Source organism: Ixodes scapularis, unplaced genomic scaffold, assembly GCF_016920785.2.
Source record: "Ixodes scapularis isolate PalLabHiFi unplaced genomic scaffold, ASM1692078v2 PGA_scaffold1__304_contigs__length_218370807, whole genome shotgun sequence".
NCBI lineage: Eukaryota > Metazoa > Arthropoda > Arachnida > Ixodida > Ixodidae > Ixodes > Ixodes scapularis.
The window spans coordinates 118930129-118947837 of NW_024609846.1; the positions used below are offsets into that span (position 1 = coordinate 118930129).

At 47.3% G+C, this 17709-nt stretch overlaps 1 protein-coding gene across 1 annotated transcript in view; it reads right to left on the reverse strand.

Moving 5' to 3' along the window:
• Positions 1–486: 486 nt before the first annotated feature.
• The window catches only part of LOC8042596 (techylectin-5A), a 61357-nt gene continuing 44134 nt past the window's right edge, over positions 487–17709 (reverse strand). Inside the window, exon 6 of the mRNA XM_029978273.4 lies at positions 487–906. Within this exon, the coding sequence (XP_029834133.2) occupies positions 623–906 (284 nt within the window). The 3' untranslated portion in view covers positions 487–622. The remainder of the gene's footprint in view (positions 907–17709) is intronic.

Sequence of the window (17709 nt, forward strand, 5' to 3'; positions counted from 1 at the left end):
AGAAAGGAGGATACGAGTAGGATGAGGGGAGGAGGGGAGGACACGAAGGAGAGAGGGCATATCCTCCCCTCCGTACAATCCCCTCCTCCTCCTCAAGAGCTGCGTTCTAGTTTCAAATTGCAGAGATTTGCAAACGTCTTTCATTTTTTTTTTTATAATAGAAGTTCAGAGTATTTTTAAGAATGCAACAACAGTCACGACAGTGCCGTCAGCCTCCTCTGTTCCTTTTCGCCGGCGCTCATACAATTATCGATCGTGACAACACTTTGCGTTACCCTGCTACTCCTGCGACGCATTGTACTTCCAGTCTGAGGACCACTTAGATGCAGTGGCGATGCAGGAAGCTAAACACACCGTTCAGAGACGCGCTCTTTAAAGAGTACTCCTAATCGGCCAGCAACCCTCGCCTCAAAAACAAAATGAAAATAAAGGAATACAGTGCTGCCAACTAGATATGATTATTGAGGAGAAGTCCGCAGGCAGATCTTTTCAAGTTCCACAAGTTGCCGAGAGGGCTCGGGTGGCGTTCCGGTTCAGGTGGAGTTCAATTTATTCTCGAGTGCAGTGAACGTTATTTCATACAGATTTTCCCAGTCTTTCATGGAAGGTTACTCTGACTCGGTCAAACTGCTTCGGGCATGGGGTTGGCTTCCCGGATCATCATCCGTGTTTCGGGGTAGGAGTAATGATACAAGCCTTCGACGTGGTTCCGCCTGGACCACTCCATGCCGTCAGCGTAGCTCGTGTGCGGCCCGTTCAGGTTAAGGCCGTTGAGGTTGCTGATGTGGCAGGCGGCGTACCACCAACCGCCTTTGTAGGTCGTGGCACAGTTGCTGTTGTCATTATCGTTGTCACTGTCGAAGGTGCTAAAGTTGATTCCGTTCTTCGAGATGAACGAGTCCGAATCTGTAAACGGGAGTGAATTGAAGTGCTATCGTTGAGAAATTTTCTATGGATGCCCTCATATTACTATGAGGCTGGGAGCCTGGCATTATAGAAAACAATTGAGATGAAAGGTGGTAATGCCGCATTTACAACCATGACACAAGGGTGAGTGGAAGATCACTTCGTTATTTCTAGCCGATAGCCTTTTATGCGGCATATGCGAATTCACTCATCCCTAAATGGCCTCCAGTCCAAAGGACTCTAAACTAGCTTTAAATAGAACTCCTGTGTCAAATTTTCCACAAGGCACGGGTATGATCAATCATTATGTTCTACAGAATTAGCCCTGTGAAAGGCACGGCTGAGAACGTGTCTCCAATACCGTGCCGCAAAGTAAATAGACGGTGAACGTAAGAGCGTAATGTCCACATCCTCATTTGCTTGACTCCTTGCATAGATCGCAGGAGAGGTGCGGGATACATGGGGGGGGGGGGGGGGGGGGGAAGGGGGACTGTTTTTTTTTTTTTTTGCTTACAGATTTTGTTTAAATTTCAGTAAAAGGCTATTTCCCTTCGCCCCCTCCCCCCTTTCCCTAACCCAGCGCCGCACCCCCGTTCCGACGCCTTCGAATCGAATGGATCAGTTTACAAGCCTGTGCTATGGAAAAACAGACATGCGAGCCAAGAAGATAGTGTAAAATTACCAGTAAAACACAACTGACTCAGAACTTCCTACGCCGATCCTTGTTGTTATTTTAGTTAGCTGGGTTAGGGGACAATGAGCGTTGTCCCCATAGTAGGGCACTCGCAGTGGCAAGATGATGTCCACCCCTTTCTGCCACTGAGAGTGCATGACTATTGGCGGCGTGCGGGAACTACAGCGGGCGTTTCTCCAGCTACCATCATCATCGTTTGTGACGACACGGGTAGGACAGTCTGAAACTGTCCGCGCAGATCTTGGATCCTTCGGCTCGTCATCTCACTCCATGCCGTGTTTCCGTAACGCATCACAAAGCCCTTTTCACGACTTTCTGTTTATTTGGTGAAGTGACGTTTGTAGTAGGACATTTTATCGAAGCTTCAAACCGTGGCCCCCTTTGTCGAGCTAAGAAACACTTTTGGCGCTGAAGTGTCGAAGCGCTGGGATGGTGGTGCGCTGTCCTCTACCCCAGTACGAAATGCTGGATGTTGCAGATATCCAGCGCTTTACCCCACTACAGCATCTACTGCGACGAATAGGGCGTACGAAATAACAGTGAGAGCGCAGACGAGCTGGTGTAGCATTACTATTTCTTTAAACTACCCGATACTGGGGCGAGAAAACTATGAAGCATTAAAACGTCGAAAAGAAAGGTAAGTTGAAAGGAAGACAATGTCTCGGAACGTTGTCTTCCTTTCACTTTGCCTTTCTCTTCCAGGTTTTGATGCTTCACAGTTTTCTCGCCCCAGTCTCGGGTAATTTCAAGAAAAAGCATAGGGTATATTTCTTATTATGATTTGGACAATATAAAACTGAGAAAAAAACGACTCATCAAATTAAAAATTGGAAATCCAAATTCCAGGTCCTCTGGCCTGTGTAGTAAACACTTAAGTGAACGCGACTTCGTGTATCCTGTTGGTTCGAACGTGTTCTGTGAGTGCTGTCTCTTATTAGTTCTAAGTTGATTCCTTTCTTGAATTTTGTAAATCAGTAAACAAACATTTTCTCAAAATAACTTGTAGGAAGAAGCGGTCTGGCTTCCTGAGCCCGTTTAAATTAAATCTCTGCTTATTTATCCGGTTGATGCGAAACGTGCGAGACCCCCTGGCGATCGAAGTCGTAAATTTAGTAAGTCGGTCACACTTCAGCGTCCCAAAAATGAGGTTGTACCTGCTATGAATTACTACCGTTTGTATGTTTAATTTTGCGCATAATGCGCAAATGCATAATGCGCATAATGCATGATGCGCTTCTCAGTGAGCGATTTTATATTTGTAAATAATTCTTAGTAAAAATTGGATAGAACAAATTAATCAATCGCCTGAATTTGCCGGGCTATGTCTAACAATTTAAGAACTAATGAAAATTTCTGCTTTTTTTTTAGCAGAAGTCGCGATGCGACAAACATTTTGCCACTTACTCGATGCTGGAGGAGCCAAGCGTCAGCAACTGTCGAGTTACACTTGGATAGAAGCGTCGGTATCGGCAAACTCAATGTAGCTAAAGCAAGTGTGCGGCGCTTTGAAACACAACTGTGCGCGCGTGCACAGCTAAGAAGACAGCGCGTCATTTACTCTGGTGAATGCAAAACGTTTTTCTAAAGCAGCCCCCCCAGATCCGAAAAAAACAAAAACAAAACAAGAATCAGAAAGGTTGTGAATAACCCTGACGCACGCCGCGCAAGCTGTATTGTGAAGAAGCTCCAGGCTTGTTCTTGAACATTTGAGGAACAAAAATCAATACAAAAAGTAACTTCGAGGCTTGTTGCTATTCATTAGAAAGATCACTGACAAAAACGTCATACACGTTTTTTTTAAATAAATAAACCGTTTTTAGTCGGCAAGGTGCAAACTAACATAGCCACTCCGTGGTTCAACATAGCGCCTAGTCTGCTCGCATCCTACCAGCTAAGTCACAGGAGGGCGCCCGCGAGGTGGCGCCACCAAAACATCTCGTCGCCACTAGGAGTACGATACTGATCGCCTTCCTTCCTAGCTAAGCCGATTTACGGAAGATTAACGAATGTCATTTCGACACCACTCTTGAAGCACAAAATGAATGCACACACTAAAAATTTTAACACCCATGTTCGTGTTAAAAGGGTGTTTTTCCGAGCTCACACCCTTCCTACACCATTTTTACATGATTTTTGAATATTCAAGGGTGTACGGAAAGGCTTACACCCTTCGTACATCCTTTTTACACCCTACGGCTACCGAAATCGTGTTAAGAGGGTGTTGCGGTGGTACACCTATGATTTCCGAATCGTCGAACTCGGAAACCGCCGAATTGCAGACATAAGCGCCGACAGCAGAAGTCAAGAAGCAGCCTGCTCAATTTAGAGGATTTCGTGAAGTTCAAGTAAGCACAATGGGCAGCTGACATCCAAGCCAAGCCAACGCTCAAGTTGTTTTCAAGCCAGATGAATGCCGGCGTTGTGTACAAGCTCCTTGGTTGTTTACGTGCAAGCGACCACGAAAATATCATCGGTTACTCACGCACTTCTGCTCAGAATGGTGAGACCACATCGGTTCTATTATGATACATTCCGTCTCATCCTGAGATGTACTAAAGCGAAGGCTAGACGTGCGAGACGGTTCGGGCTCACAGCTTTACTGTGAGCCTGTACCGTAAAGGTCGGTTCCGACACTTGCGTTTGAGTGTGTTTGTCTGCGTTGCGTTTAGAACCGAAAACGAGTCACCGGCACATCTGTGCTTCGTATGAAGCGTGGATTCCAATTCAAAGAATCATCTTGGCACGCGATATAAGCAGCAGGGATGTCCTGGTTTCTCGCAGCCGCAACGCGGTCAAACGCAACTGTTTGAACCAGGCTTTACGTGGTTGTCCTGGGCTTGTCCCTCGCGCTTTATTCTTTCGATTTTAAGTATTCATTTTCAACTCGCTCGCTTTTACCAGTACTAGTAGATACTCAGGCTGCACGAGGGTTCGTGCAGTGCGACCATCTAGCGATGCTATGAGCTTGTGCTCGAGCCTTGGCTTTAATGCATCTTAGTGGGGAAGGCAATCATCGGGGATATATGACACACGATGATGCCAAGTCTGTTCACGGCGGACTCTCGTGCTGTTCTGATTGGAGGAGAAGGGGCGTGTAAAAAATTGGCAAATGGAACATGGTTAGCGACAGCGCAAATATATGTTGGAAAAAGTTCAGAACGTTAAAGTGCAGCAGCCTGAAACTTTGGAGTTAAGCAATTAGAGAATCATTTGAAGACATCTTTAGAGGTTCAGCCTTCTCTCCCCCCACACCAATATCGAAGGCTGCTAGGATATTGGTTCAGGCTAAGCCCTCTGTCTTTCAGTCAGCGAACTTGAGCCGTTCCACCTGACCTTGTTATTTCATAACAGATATGTTAGAAAATGGAATGCAGATTTTCTTTACACGGCCAAAACATAAAGTGTTATCAAATAATACCTGCCATATTCATATTCTACATTTACAGACCGGGGCTGCCCCGCCTGTGGAGGGTGAAGATGCGAGCAGCCTCGAAGCCCACCAACAGTGGCTGTGTGCTGAGAGCGAAAGCTGGTGCCTGACGAAGGCCAGATTGATCTTCGAAAGGATGCGACTGCCTGCAAATGGCTACATGTGTTGATATTGATGGGCATATAGACTGCAAAGAATGCTTATCCCTACCTGATGGATGCTAGGAGGGTATGCATTCCATATTTTTTTACTGATCTCTACAACAATTGCTAAATTGCGCTTCCCCGCTCCGTGATTGCGGCTGCCGGACGACCATCTTGGGACACGGAAAATTAACCTTTTGGAGCGTTGCAGAGGCTGGCCGGCAGCGTGCTGCAGACATGTTTTTTGCTCGTTTGTCGTCATTGGGAGCGTTAAAGTGGCCCTGCAATAACTTTTGGACTGGTTTTTAATTTGGACCGAACCTGAGCGCACTGAACGTAGTAATTTAAAGAAACTTTTCTCCAATTTCGCTTTATTTTAAAAGTTATAGGCAAATTAGACTTACAAAAACAAGCAAAAAATAACATCCTTCATGACGTCGTAGGTCCTGGTTTGAGTGGCCGTGAAGTAGTGAGCTCATCGAGCGCTCACGGCTGCCGCACTCAGTGTCGACGGCTCGAGAGGGTGCCACTAAAGCACGTGTTGACCAGGCTGTATGAAGTGGGCGGCCAGGGCAGCTCGCATTGCATTTGCCGCACGATTAAAGACTAATTCGGCATAACGCTTCATTGGCCACAAACGACGGTAAACACGGGGTAAAGATCAGTTCAGGATGGGAGCCACTTCGCGCTGCCATACCGCCAAAGGGTCAAATCGCCAGCCAAGCCCGCGCCGAAAGCCTTGGGAACGCTCGGAACCGGTCGGATCCTCGAGCCAGTATACGACCGCAGCGCCACCGCGTACATCCGGGACCTTTCTAAGCCCATTGTTCGTCGGAGCCTCATCCCACTACGCCTTTCTAGTACAGTAAAACCTCGTTATAACAAAACGGGATATAACAAAGCAATCATAATTCCCCTTGCTTGCTAATAGTGGGAAGAAATGGACATTGGCTATAACAAACTAATGGTTATAACGAAATAATTACGACCGCTCCTTCAACTTTGTTATAACGAGGTTTTACTGTATGCGCCGTTTTTTTCACCGCTTGGTGGCGGGTTTGTCGACGGGTCTTTTCTTGTTTCCGTACTTTATAAACTGCATTTGTTTCTTTTCTGATCTAAAATACTGAACAAAAACTACTTTCATACATAATTGAAACGGTTCGCGACACTTATATTTTGTATCGACTAAAAAAAAAGCTTTTAGCGGCTCTGACCAGTAGTAGGCCCAGGACCAAAGACGTCACATATTCCGCGCTTTCGGCAACGCGGGTCGCCCTCGTAGGTGGAGGAGGTTTCCGCGTCGTCCGGTTAAAATATGACTCACTGATATTTAGTTATTCTCTCCGTGCCCGCTGGCTTACCCGAACCCAAAGAGACGTGGAAACCGCAAAAGAGGTAGACGCTTAAGTATGATTGCAGCTCCCCTTTAAGTCCACACTCCTTTACCCCTACTCTGACGCTCCGAGTTTCATACTCCAGGCACAGCAACTAAACGGCGCATGGCGTACAGGAGCGCGACACACCGAATCTATTGACAAGCCGCACAAGCTCCTTCCCACCGCACGGTTATGACGAACCTGGCATCCCGTGGATACGGGTGGGAGAAGCCAAAATTATTTCGGTGGTAAATTAATTAAAGCCAGTGTAGAGCGGCAGGGTACAAAGTAAAAGAGACGGCGACGTTATGAAGTTTCTACGAACGTTTAAGTATTTCTTAGAGGTTTGGAGACTCGCTTCGAGCACGTGCGGGGAAAGGCACCTTGGCTGATCTATTTATTGACCGTGCAAGCTGTTTATATTTGAATTAAAGCCAACATTCTTGAACTTGTTTGTCGACGCACGAAACCCTCACACTTGCCAGATATTTCGTGGTTCCATATTGCAGCGAGACGGAATGCGATGGAAGCTGTTGATGTGCTATGCCGATACCGGAACACTGTCGTTCAATAGATAGCACGTCAATTCGTTTCAGGCGAGACATGAACATGATGTTTCGGCTTTCCATTCGAAGTATCTTGATTCTCTGGGCAAAGCATCCTAGAAAGGGCAGCGCTCCGACTGTCTTCTCATCTCAACAACTTTTCTGTCGCTGTGCTGTCGGTAACCTTCCGTTCAATAGATGAATTCGTTTTCAGGCGAGATGCACGAACAAACCTTTCCCGCAATGCTAACTGATGCTTCGGCTTTCCAATCTAGGTATCTTTATTCGCTGCAGCTGGACTAAGCAGTTTAAAAAGGGCAGCCGTCCCACTGTCTTCTCGGCCGGCAACTTTTCTGTCGCCGAGCTATCAGCACGCTCGTTCGATAGATCACTTTGTTCTCAGGCAAGGCACATGAACAAACCTTTTCCGGAATGCTAATTGCTGTCTTGGCTTTCAAATCAAATTGTTTTTACCTGCTGGATTAACCACTAATGACTGAAAAGGAGCAGCTGTCCGGCTACGCCTTTTGTTTCAACAATCTCAACAATGGCACAGCCATCTTGTTTGTGGACGTGACATCACGGAGCGCAAAGAAGTCACTTGTGCTCCAAGAAATGCTCGGAGCACGAAGAGCACGCTCGAGTGTCAGTCTCTGGCGGCGCTCCCCTCTGTTTAGTGAAAGGAGCGCCAAACGCTCGCAATGTGTAAACTATAAGAATTTCCTTTGAAATCGCATAAACTTTTTTGCAACAGCGCGGCACCGCAAGAAAAAGGCACAACTTGTCGAACGTCGAGTCTCGCCGGTCTTGCGGCGTGATCAAAGCTTCCTGGGCCTGCCAAACTGCTGCGTCTCTGTGCCTTTTCACGCTTGGATACTTATCAAAAATCGATGCCATGGCAGAGCTTTGAAGGTATGTCGCACATAGGCGTCTTCTCTATCACCCAGCTGTTCCAGCGAGTTGCTATCAATAGGAAACGAAATCGGTGGTTGCTATTATGGATTAACCATGGCTATGTTCCAAATCTATTTAAATGGATCACATGACAGCACAAATAGAGCAATGCTGTGGAAGAAGGTAGGTTTTCGAAGGCAAAAGTATGAAGCGGCGATATCTGAAGTTTTTCAAACGTGGCCCGTCCATATGGTTGTGTGCAATCTGTCGTCGTCGCCATAGCTTCCTACCCCTCCTTTGTCGCCACTGGATCATGCCCGCTTCTGGACTGCAAGTGCCGCAAGTTACAAATACAGTCGTAAGAGTAAAGTAAAATGCTGCTCCAGAGGCACATGCATCTTTATGCTCTTTGCACTCACGAAACAAATCCACACGGCGTTAATTCTTGATCGGTATTCAAGCGTGCGAAGACAAAGATGCAGCACTTTGGCATGCCAAGGAAGCTTTGATCATGCCGCCAGAACGGTAAGACTTGCGTTAGACGAGTTGCCCCTTTTTCTTGCGGTGCTGAGCTTTCGTAAAAATTTCCACGTGTTCTCAAATGCAATTCTCACCGTTCGGGGTTTTAACAAACTTCTTCGGTAAATGACAACGAACGAGCAGAAAACATGTCTTCAGCTTACTGCCGCCCAGCCTCCGCAACGCTCCAAAACGTTGACTGATAATCTTTGTCCCAAGGTGGCCATCCGGTGGCCGCACCTGAGCTGCAACGACCAAGCGGAGACACGCGATCCAGCAAATTGTCGTGGAGATCAATGGTATTGCTTGCACGGAGTACTATTAGTCTTCAGAGCAAACACAAGTGTCGCTGCGGTCGCCACATCTTGATTGGGTCAGGTGTACCGTGACGTCTGGTGACAGACTCCGCTTCGCGTTCTGGCATCTGGCTGGCTTCCCTGCGCCCGTTTCCTCACGATCGGAGGTTTGTGATCATGCTGACCTACTGTTCAGCGCTGCAATGCAATTTCCAAAAAGAAGCTGGTATCATATTCTACCACCCGAAAACTTCGAGATTAAAAAGAGCATGGACAGTCGGACTAAGGATGGGAAAGGCACCGTCAACATCGGCCGTTGTGAGCTGTAAGCACGTTGAGAAGCGGGGCTTCATTTACCCAGTGTAAAAGGCGCTGGGTGAGACTTATGCCGACAGAATTTTCATAGCTTTTCCAACCGTGTTTGTCACGTTTACCCTTATAATTGGGTTATAAGTATGGAAAGCTATCGGTGGAGGCAACTCCCGTCGATGAACCCCCCCCGCCCCCTCCATACGATATAAGGCGGTTGTGCAAGGGGTTGTGGAAGCGGCGGTGTAAGTGTTTCAGACACTGAAATTCTGTTCTTTGCAGATTCATGAGTTAAGCACGAGACACATGCGCGAAAAATCCATCCGATCCGACGTCCGATCCGACAGTACGACTGCCTGATCCGAAAAATTTGGTCGCTTCAGGCGTCAGATCGGCGATCCGACATGCGTCAAACGCGCCAGATAGTTTTGCACGGCGGACGGATTGTCGGATGCGTCCAACCAATGACAGCACAGCTAGCGCGGACGTCATGATGACATACTTGGTCTGTCGAAACGGGCGACGGGAAGCCGGACGCGTGGATCCCACTGATCCATTCGAGAAAGATGGCCCCGGCAAAGAATGCACGCGCTAACAAGAACGAGCTCCTAGCTTCGCTCGTGCGAGCTAAACCATCAATCTGGGACCAGAGATTTATGAACGCGGACCTCCGCTGGAGTGCTTGGAAGTTGGATCTCCTGGGCGGAGCCGAACGGATCGTTGTGTCGCTTGCAAGATCGGAAGTGTGTGCGTGTGTCTCAATTCGGAGCGGCGTTCGGACTGTCGGATCGGACGATTCTGCCGTCCATTTGTCTCGCGCTTTAGGAGAACATCAGACCCCGCTTTGCGGGCATACAAATGGCATTTAAGTCAAAGGCCTTTGGGCGGTCTCACTTGTAATTTTCTCCCCATGGCGCAGAATATATTTAACATGTTGCTCGAGCAGAGTGCAGCTTTTTCGCTGAGACGTTTTTGTTTAGAAACAAAGTTGAAAAAAACCTCTTAATTTATTCAAATCATCAGCAGCGTTGATTGTGCAGGATGTAAATATATTGCAATGCTCCTGCAAGTGTGGTGGCATTTCTTCCTTTTCATATACCATCTGTGATTCATGCACTGTCTGCCCTGGAAACCATGCTCGGAATGTTGGTTGAAGTTTCGCCTGCAGCTACAGACCATACCTCAATAAGGCCGCATATAATAATTCACATTTCCTACGTAAAATGCGCACAAAAAAAAACAACAAAAAAAAACGAAAGTAATATGCCGACAGCTAACGCCGTCTCGGCCTTTGTAGGGCGAGTGAGGGGGTAAATTTTGTCCTCAGCAGGATGTCGCCCCGGCTCGCTGTAAAAGGTCGCCTCCCAAACTTCTCGGTGCTAATACTCTCACCATACAATGCACCTGTTATTTGTTTGGCCCCTGGTCATGAAATCATTCTCAGTTTGCCATTCCATCTCACCGAGAGCCCGATTTTGGTCATTAACGTCTCAACCGGCTTGCACTGAAGAAGTATTAGCGAGTTCGTTCCACGGCACTCGTGCCCACGCGTGTCCACTCGCAGCGTGGAGCGGGTTCGTTTCAGCCGGCACTCCACAAGTGGTTGCACCCTCTGAGTTTGTTTCATTGCTGACACCCCACGCGTGCATGCACTCGCTGCACTGAGAAAATCGAGATTGCGCCAAAATGCAATCCCGTCGTGCCTCGCTCCGGCTAGGCCGGCAAGGTGCTGGAGCAGATGACGAAAGTTTGTCTGCTACGATGTGTCGCAGAACTGAAAGGAAAAAAAGTAGATTTTCTGATAGAAATTGCGTCCCGCGGGCAACGGAATCAAACGCGAGCTTGAACTGTGAGCGTCTCCTATTTCATGAAGGAAGCAGTTGACAAACTGTGCTTTATTTGGAGGTTTTAAGTCGCTCTGTTGCCATAAAAACGCTGAAATATACCAGTGTGTAAAGAAATGCTCAGAACAAATGCATCAGCGGCCCCCGAGATGTTTATCACCAACGTGTGCGGGTGAAAAATTGAACATTTGTCGACAAAACTGCCCCAGCAGAAACTTTGACTGCCCAATAAGCATCAGAGAAAGCTAAATTTAGTGATTTTACCCGAGGCTTGGGCAACATCATCATGTTTAACATTTACCTACTTCAGCTAACTTGCCCCGTCATATTTTGTTCGAGAAAGCTCTCGTTCTCGACGCCCTCACCAAAGCTAATATCTGATCCACCTGTAATGACGATCGAAATCGAAAAGTTTTGCTGGGTATTCCAGCAGACTAGTTTTAATGCGTACCCTTTCAGTGGTCCACGCATAATGCCATGCTGAAATGGATCAAGCTTCTGCTCGGACAGCATCATCCATTTTCTTCAGTGTAAACGGTTATGAGAATTGAAAGATCGCAACCAGCTGCTTTGTAGACAGCTGGTTGCGGAAATTTACGCCGTCTGTAACTATCCCTATGACGGCCGTGTTGCTTGAAGTAATCGCAACTATAAACTAAAGGCTGCAGCGACCAACGTTTGTAGATAATCGTTGGTAGCGACTGTACTCTCGCATTCCCACCCATCACTCCGAACAGCAAGGCGCCAGTTTCGGTTTGAGGTCGGTATTCTTTCTACAACATAGATGGCGGCAGCATTAGTCTTCCGCACTTGGTGCATTTGGCGAATTGGTTTGAGTCTAGTTCTCAGTGCAACACTCTGCGAGTGCAATGCATTCTGGGAGAGAACTCAAACGGTGCCAGTGCGTGTGAAACGAACTCGCTATAAAATACCGCTACCAGACGCATCGCCTGCTAACATGAGGGAATAATAACGAGTTTGTTTGCTACTAGGTAGGTATCATTCTCTGACAGAAACAAAACGACGAACAGACTGGCAAGTCATCTGCGAACAGAGCCAAAAAGGGACAATCGTCTGCTATAAATTGTGTGCTGCGCAGAGTGAGATCAAAAACTAATTGAAATATGGAACATCGGCTATTTTACGGATGCAATTGTCCTGTGCTTCGTTTGGCTATGCTGATTTGTTTTCTGGCTGTGTGTAACTTGACACCCACTGGTGCTAAAACAAGAGCTTGGGACAAGCACCCACCTTACCACTATATCAATCTCACTATCCGAAAGAGTATTGGATTTAATTACTGAGTGCCTTTTCCATTGACAAGAAGGCCCCAGCATTTTTTAAGAATGCCAGTAGGGTTTTGTTGTTGCATCTTTATACTCTCAACTCATTCACTTTGCCGATTTCGTTTTTCTAGCCTGGCTCAGCTGGCAAGCTGAGCAGCGAGTCTGAAACTGTACCAATATTGTTTCCGGTCAGACTGTCCATTATTATTTATTGTTCTTCCCTGCTATTGTGATATGTCTGCACTGTAGTCATGACAGGGGCTTGAATGGTGGCTCCAACTTTCTACACATGGGTCCTAGGAAACATTTTGTAAGTGATGAGGTGCCCACAATCATGGGCGTCAGCAAAGTGGCGGAAAAGGGGGGCGGGATTATTCTGAAGGGGTGTAGCTTTCAAACCTATAACTTTAAAAGAAAACAAGGTTTGCCCCCCTCCCCCTCCTTTTCCTGCAAAACATACTGCAGGTGCCCATGCCCGCAATTTAGGCCAACGGTTCTGGAAAGAGGGTTTGTGGAACCTCTCTTTAAAGGCATTTTAGGAGTCCGCAAAACTCTGCCGGCAATAATTTTTTTTTAAAATATGATTTGGGGCATTGAGTTGAGCCCAGCCCGGCCATGGCACATTCACAGCTCTGGGAGAAAAAGGAATCTACAGAAGAATACCTCTTTTCACTCTTCCCCTTTTTTATTCTTGGTAAACACGTTTGCAGTCCACCCCCCCGCCCCCTTCCCCTTTTTTTACATTGCCTGGCGCCTCCCATCACTTCTGCCAGTTCAAAAAGGGTTTGCTTGCCACGATTGGCGGTTTCCTTCTTTTCTCTATAACATCCTTTCTGCTAAAGTGAAAAGAGTGTAGACGGAGCTTCTTCCCCTCACCGTACCATCTTAACCTGCAACATACTATACTCTCGGGAACAAGATAATAGCCTTGTATCTTTTCTGCCGCCACAAATGCTGTGCTTAGCATGTTTTTGGCAGAGGCTTTTGCTGCCACCACATGCCACGCTATGAAGTGAGTGCCTCGGTGTGTGCGTGCCACCTGTCGCATAAAGCAGTGCACTTTCAAGCTGCGTGGATGCAATGACGGCAGAAAAAACACCAGCAGAGCGGACAATACAGAGCATGTTATTAACAGCACTGGTTAATTCCCAATAAATCACAATCTGAATCATTACTGTAAAGCCATTTATTTTTGCAAATCGGTCACAGAGGACATAATCGCGGCCACTAAATTTTGCGAATTATAGACGCCTGCATTCAAACTCTTAAAGAGATTATAAAAGCAATTTCGAAAGTTTATTTGACGTCTGAAATGGCCGTCGGGCTCATCTCAGACACTGTTGACCAAGTTCCAGCCCGAACAGAAGTTTGTGTGCTGCACCAATCAATTAAACAGTTGTGGTAATATTCGCGCGGGGACGATGCCTGAGACCCCCCCCAAGACGGCGGCAGAAAGGTGAACTAAAGTGCGCCGTCAAAGCGTGATGACAACGGGCTCCTCGTCAGGCGATTGCTTCAAACGTTTTAAACGAATGATGCGCTCTTGGTTTAGAATTCGGTAGTGAGATGGCATACAAAAAAGTAATTTGAATGTTGGATAATTTTTTTAAAGCTGTAGTTCGTAATTAATAGGTTTCATAGTGTGTATAAGAATAGGTTCCATAGCATGTGTAGCGTGTGGGATGACAAGGAAGAAGACTTGTGGAAATAAATGACAGCTGTATGCTGTGCTGGTTTTGAGACGGTGGTGTGTATGTTCCTTTTTGTTTCCTTGTCTCAAGGAAGCAAAATTTTGACAGCAAATTTTGAACCCTGCTAGTGCACACCTTTCTGATCCAAAACTGACTTCGAGACCCAGTAGGTTTCAAAGCCGGTTTCAAATAAGAAAACCAACGCAAAAGTCAACTTCGAAACCTGGGATGTTTTGAAGTGATTTTTGGCATTAGTTCCCAAAAAAGATATGTCATCAGTTTGGTGGCCGGGAGCTAAAAGCATTTCATGCTTAAAATCATACTCATCGGTGCGGCCTTTATTATTCTCTGACTGAATCAATTCTGCTTTTATATGCAGGAGGGAACCATTTGGCTTTTCGAAGGCTTTACTGTGGTCATGGCGGCCTACTGGCTTTTCGGCTTCGCCCATGGCCAGAAGACGTACAATACGAGCTGCCTTCTTGAGAGGCTTTGTCTTATTCTAATCTACTCACAGCTACGGCCAGTTGCAATCAAGGTGATTAATACAATCAAGAAAACACCTGTAGCCTGATTGCTGATCACATAGTGCAATCGCCAAAGTCTGTGAAACTCCTGCCAGGATTGTTCCGATTTTCGAAATCATTAAAGGCTTTGTTTGTTTTTCTTGAGATGGCAGCTGCAAGTTGTGTGGCTCACATACCTAAGTATGCTTCAATTCATGACCAGCTTTATTCATTTATATTCATCACATTTCTCTAGTCCTCCGTGTTGTTTCCTAGTCATCAAACTAGGTATTAGGCACCTGTATGGAGTAGTTACATTTTGTTTTTACGTTTTTATCAAAACGGTTTGTGTCACCCTGTCTGGAATCCATCACCTTTACTACGAAATGTCAAATTAATCTCACGTTGAGATACTTTTTAAAAGTGGAGATGACTGGCATTAAATGTTGTGTTTCTTTATCACTCCTGTTCATACTTTGTATATTACTTCAGTCAAAAGACACCACCAGTGTTCAATATGCCCCGTCCGAGCACAAGCTTTTCAGCCTGGATAAGGTGAGCGTGAGTGAGTACGTACTAAGCAGTACCGAAGGTAATGAGCGTGCACTGCTGCATTTTCAAAGTTTCATAAATGCTCTTTTTTAGAAAAAAATAAAAGCCAGGCATTGTTGTGGTATATTCATAACATTGTGGCTTTCTTGAAGAATGCGGGCATTCTGAAGGTGTTGCCGAAGGCTTGCCAGGGTGACAGCGCGGTCGAAGGCGACAAGTGCGAGCTAGTACACGCTCTATCGCAAGCTCTTGTTCTGCGAAAGCGCTTCTCAAAGTCACTCTTGCATGCCTGTAGCCTTTGCTGCCCTACAGTGGTAATGGTAGGCAACTCCGGCTGACACAAGAAATCATCCCATCGCTGCCACACTCTGTTTCCCTTTAAAGGGCTGCTGAACCGAAATTTGGATTTCAGAAAACGATGCAGAAGCCGTAGGCGGGACGCTACAATCCCTAAAACACTACTCGTAGTCACAAGGCGATATCTCGAATGGACGGCCGTATTTGGAGAAAGAGGTTGAGATTGAACGAGACCGATGAGGCGCGTGACGTCGAGATATCTCGTTTTCTCCTCTCTCTGCTTCGCCCTTTCAAGGCGGCGAGGTGGAGGAGACGCGAGGTCGTTCCCTTTCCTTCTCGGAGAAACAAGACAAACAAATCTGTCAAATGCGCCTCCTATTTTTAAAAATAAGGTCATCCATTCGAAATATCGCTGTATGAGTGATGTTTTGGTGTTTGTAGCATCTTGTTACACGCTTTTGCCGCCGTGTTTTATGGAATCCAGATTTCGGTTCGACATCCCTTCAAGTGCAAGTGAAACTGAAATGCCAAGAATGAGCACGTTGTCCTGAACGACAGTTGCACTGCACAAGCGCGCATGCTTAGCAACATTCAAAGCGTGGAGCTTGCTCTTAAAGCCTCTGCATCAGGCTTCCTGTTGCAGCTTGTGGTATTGAAGCAAGCTTTTGGGCAGACACTTTTTTATAAGCAGAAACTTCACCTGGCACCGCAGAGCTCCGACCGGTACTCGGAGTACTTAGTTGCGGTACTTTAGATAAAACAGAAGGGCAACAGGTGAAGTAGAAACTTCACCTGCACCGCAGTGCTCCGACCAGTACTCGAAGTATTTAGTTGCGGTATTTTAGATAAAACAGAAGGGCATTGACCAGTGCAAACTACGATTATTGTCAGGTAAGAAGTATTCAGTTGCAGTTAATTGTTTTGCTTTACATACAAAAAGGCTGGAGTATGCTTAAATGCTGGGCTAGCCCAATTGCTACCAGGGGCCCTATGCTACACGACGGGACCAAGCGGAATCAAGGGACCGGGAGCCATCCAGCGACCTTGATGGAAAGATGGGTTCAGCTTCCACGGGATTGGTGCCACCTGGATCTTGTCCCAAAGGGCCAGCAGCAGCTGGATAGCCTCGCATTGCGATGCGGGGATGGGGATGCCGAGCGAGCTCGGGGCATGCCGCCCACTCAGTGTGAGGGCCAGGTGCTCCCACTGACTGGCTAGGTGCATGTTGACGAGTTCCTGGAAGGTGTTGTTTACACTTAGCCGCCGGAGCTTGGCGTTCGACGCGTATGGCGGCACCCCCAGTGCCAGCTAGTACCCCTTGCGAATAATCACGTCCATCTTGCCCTTACCTCTCGACAGCAGGTTGAGATACGGATTTGCGCAGGCGATGTGGCTCACGACGAGTGGTTGGGTCAGCCGGATCAGGTCCGACTCCTCGAGCCCGTGTCTGTGACTCGTTATCCTTCTCACCATGCGCATGACTTGCGTGGTTGTCTTGACGAGTCGGTCGACCGTGTACTTGGGTCCGCCGTCCCGCTGGAGGTGAAGGCCCCAGGATCCGAACCCGCTTCACCACCGGCACGGGGGTACCATCCTTTAACGTGAGGCGGATGTCCGCCTTCTTCTTCTTCGGGAATTGGCTTGCCCGCGCGGAGGAGCAACAGCTGAGACTTATCGGGGGCGCGCTGGAGGTTGCCGGCCTCGAGGTAGTTCTGCGCCGTCTCAATGACTTCTTCGAGGAAGTCTTGCCTCCCGCTGTCCGATCCCGACGTAGCCCAAATCGTCAGGTCGTCCACATAGAGTGGCATAGAGTGTATGCTTCATCCGGGGAATCCGTTCCAGTAGAGGAGGCGGCTTGCACATCGCCAGGTAACAAGGTGGGTGACAGGACCGAGCCTTGCCGATTGCCCTTGCTCGGTATCAGGATGGTGCTTGTGCGGATGGACTCGATTCCGATGGTGGCCATCCAGTTGCTCAGGAAGTCCCGCACATAATCATACATCCAGGGCCCGCACCCAGTTGAGGCCAAGTTCTCGAACACCAGCGTGTGACTGACGTTGTCAAAGGCGCCCTTTATATCCAGGGCCAGGACCGCCCGCATTGTCGTACAGGAGATTCTGTCAAAAATATCCTCCTTGATCTGAAGCAGGACATCCTGCGTGGAGGTGTGACCAGAACCCGAAAATGGTGTTCATGGTGGCATTGAGTTCAATACAGGATGGTCCCCTCAAATATTGCTGTAAACAGCTGATCAGGGCATGGGCATTTAAAAAACTGAAATGGAGTGTCCAGGTCTGTGACGCTCGGCGGTATACCTGATAACTTCTATTTCTTTTGGATCCTTTTCAAGGGAGTATATTTTCCACTTCGGGGCACTTTTCTTGTTTCTGGCACTTACTACTGCAGGAACTGTTTCAC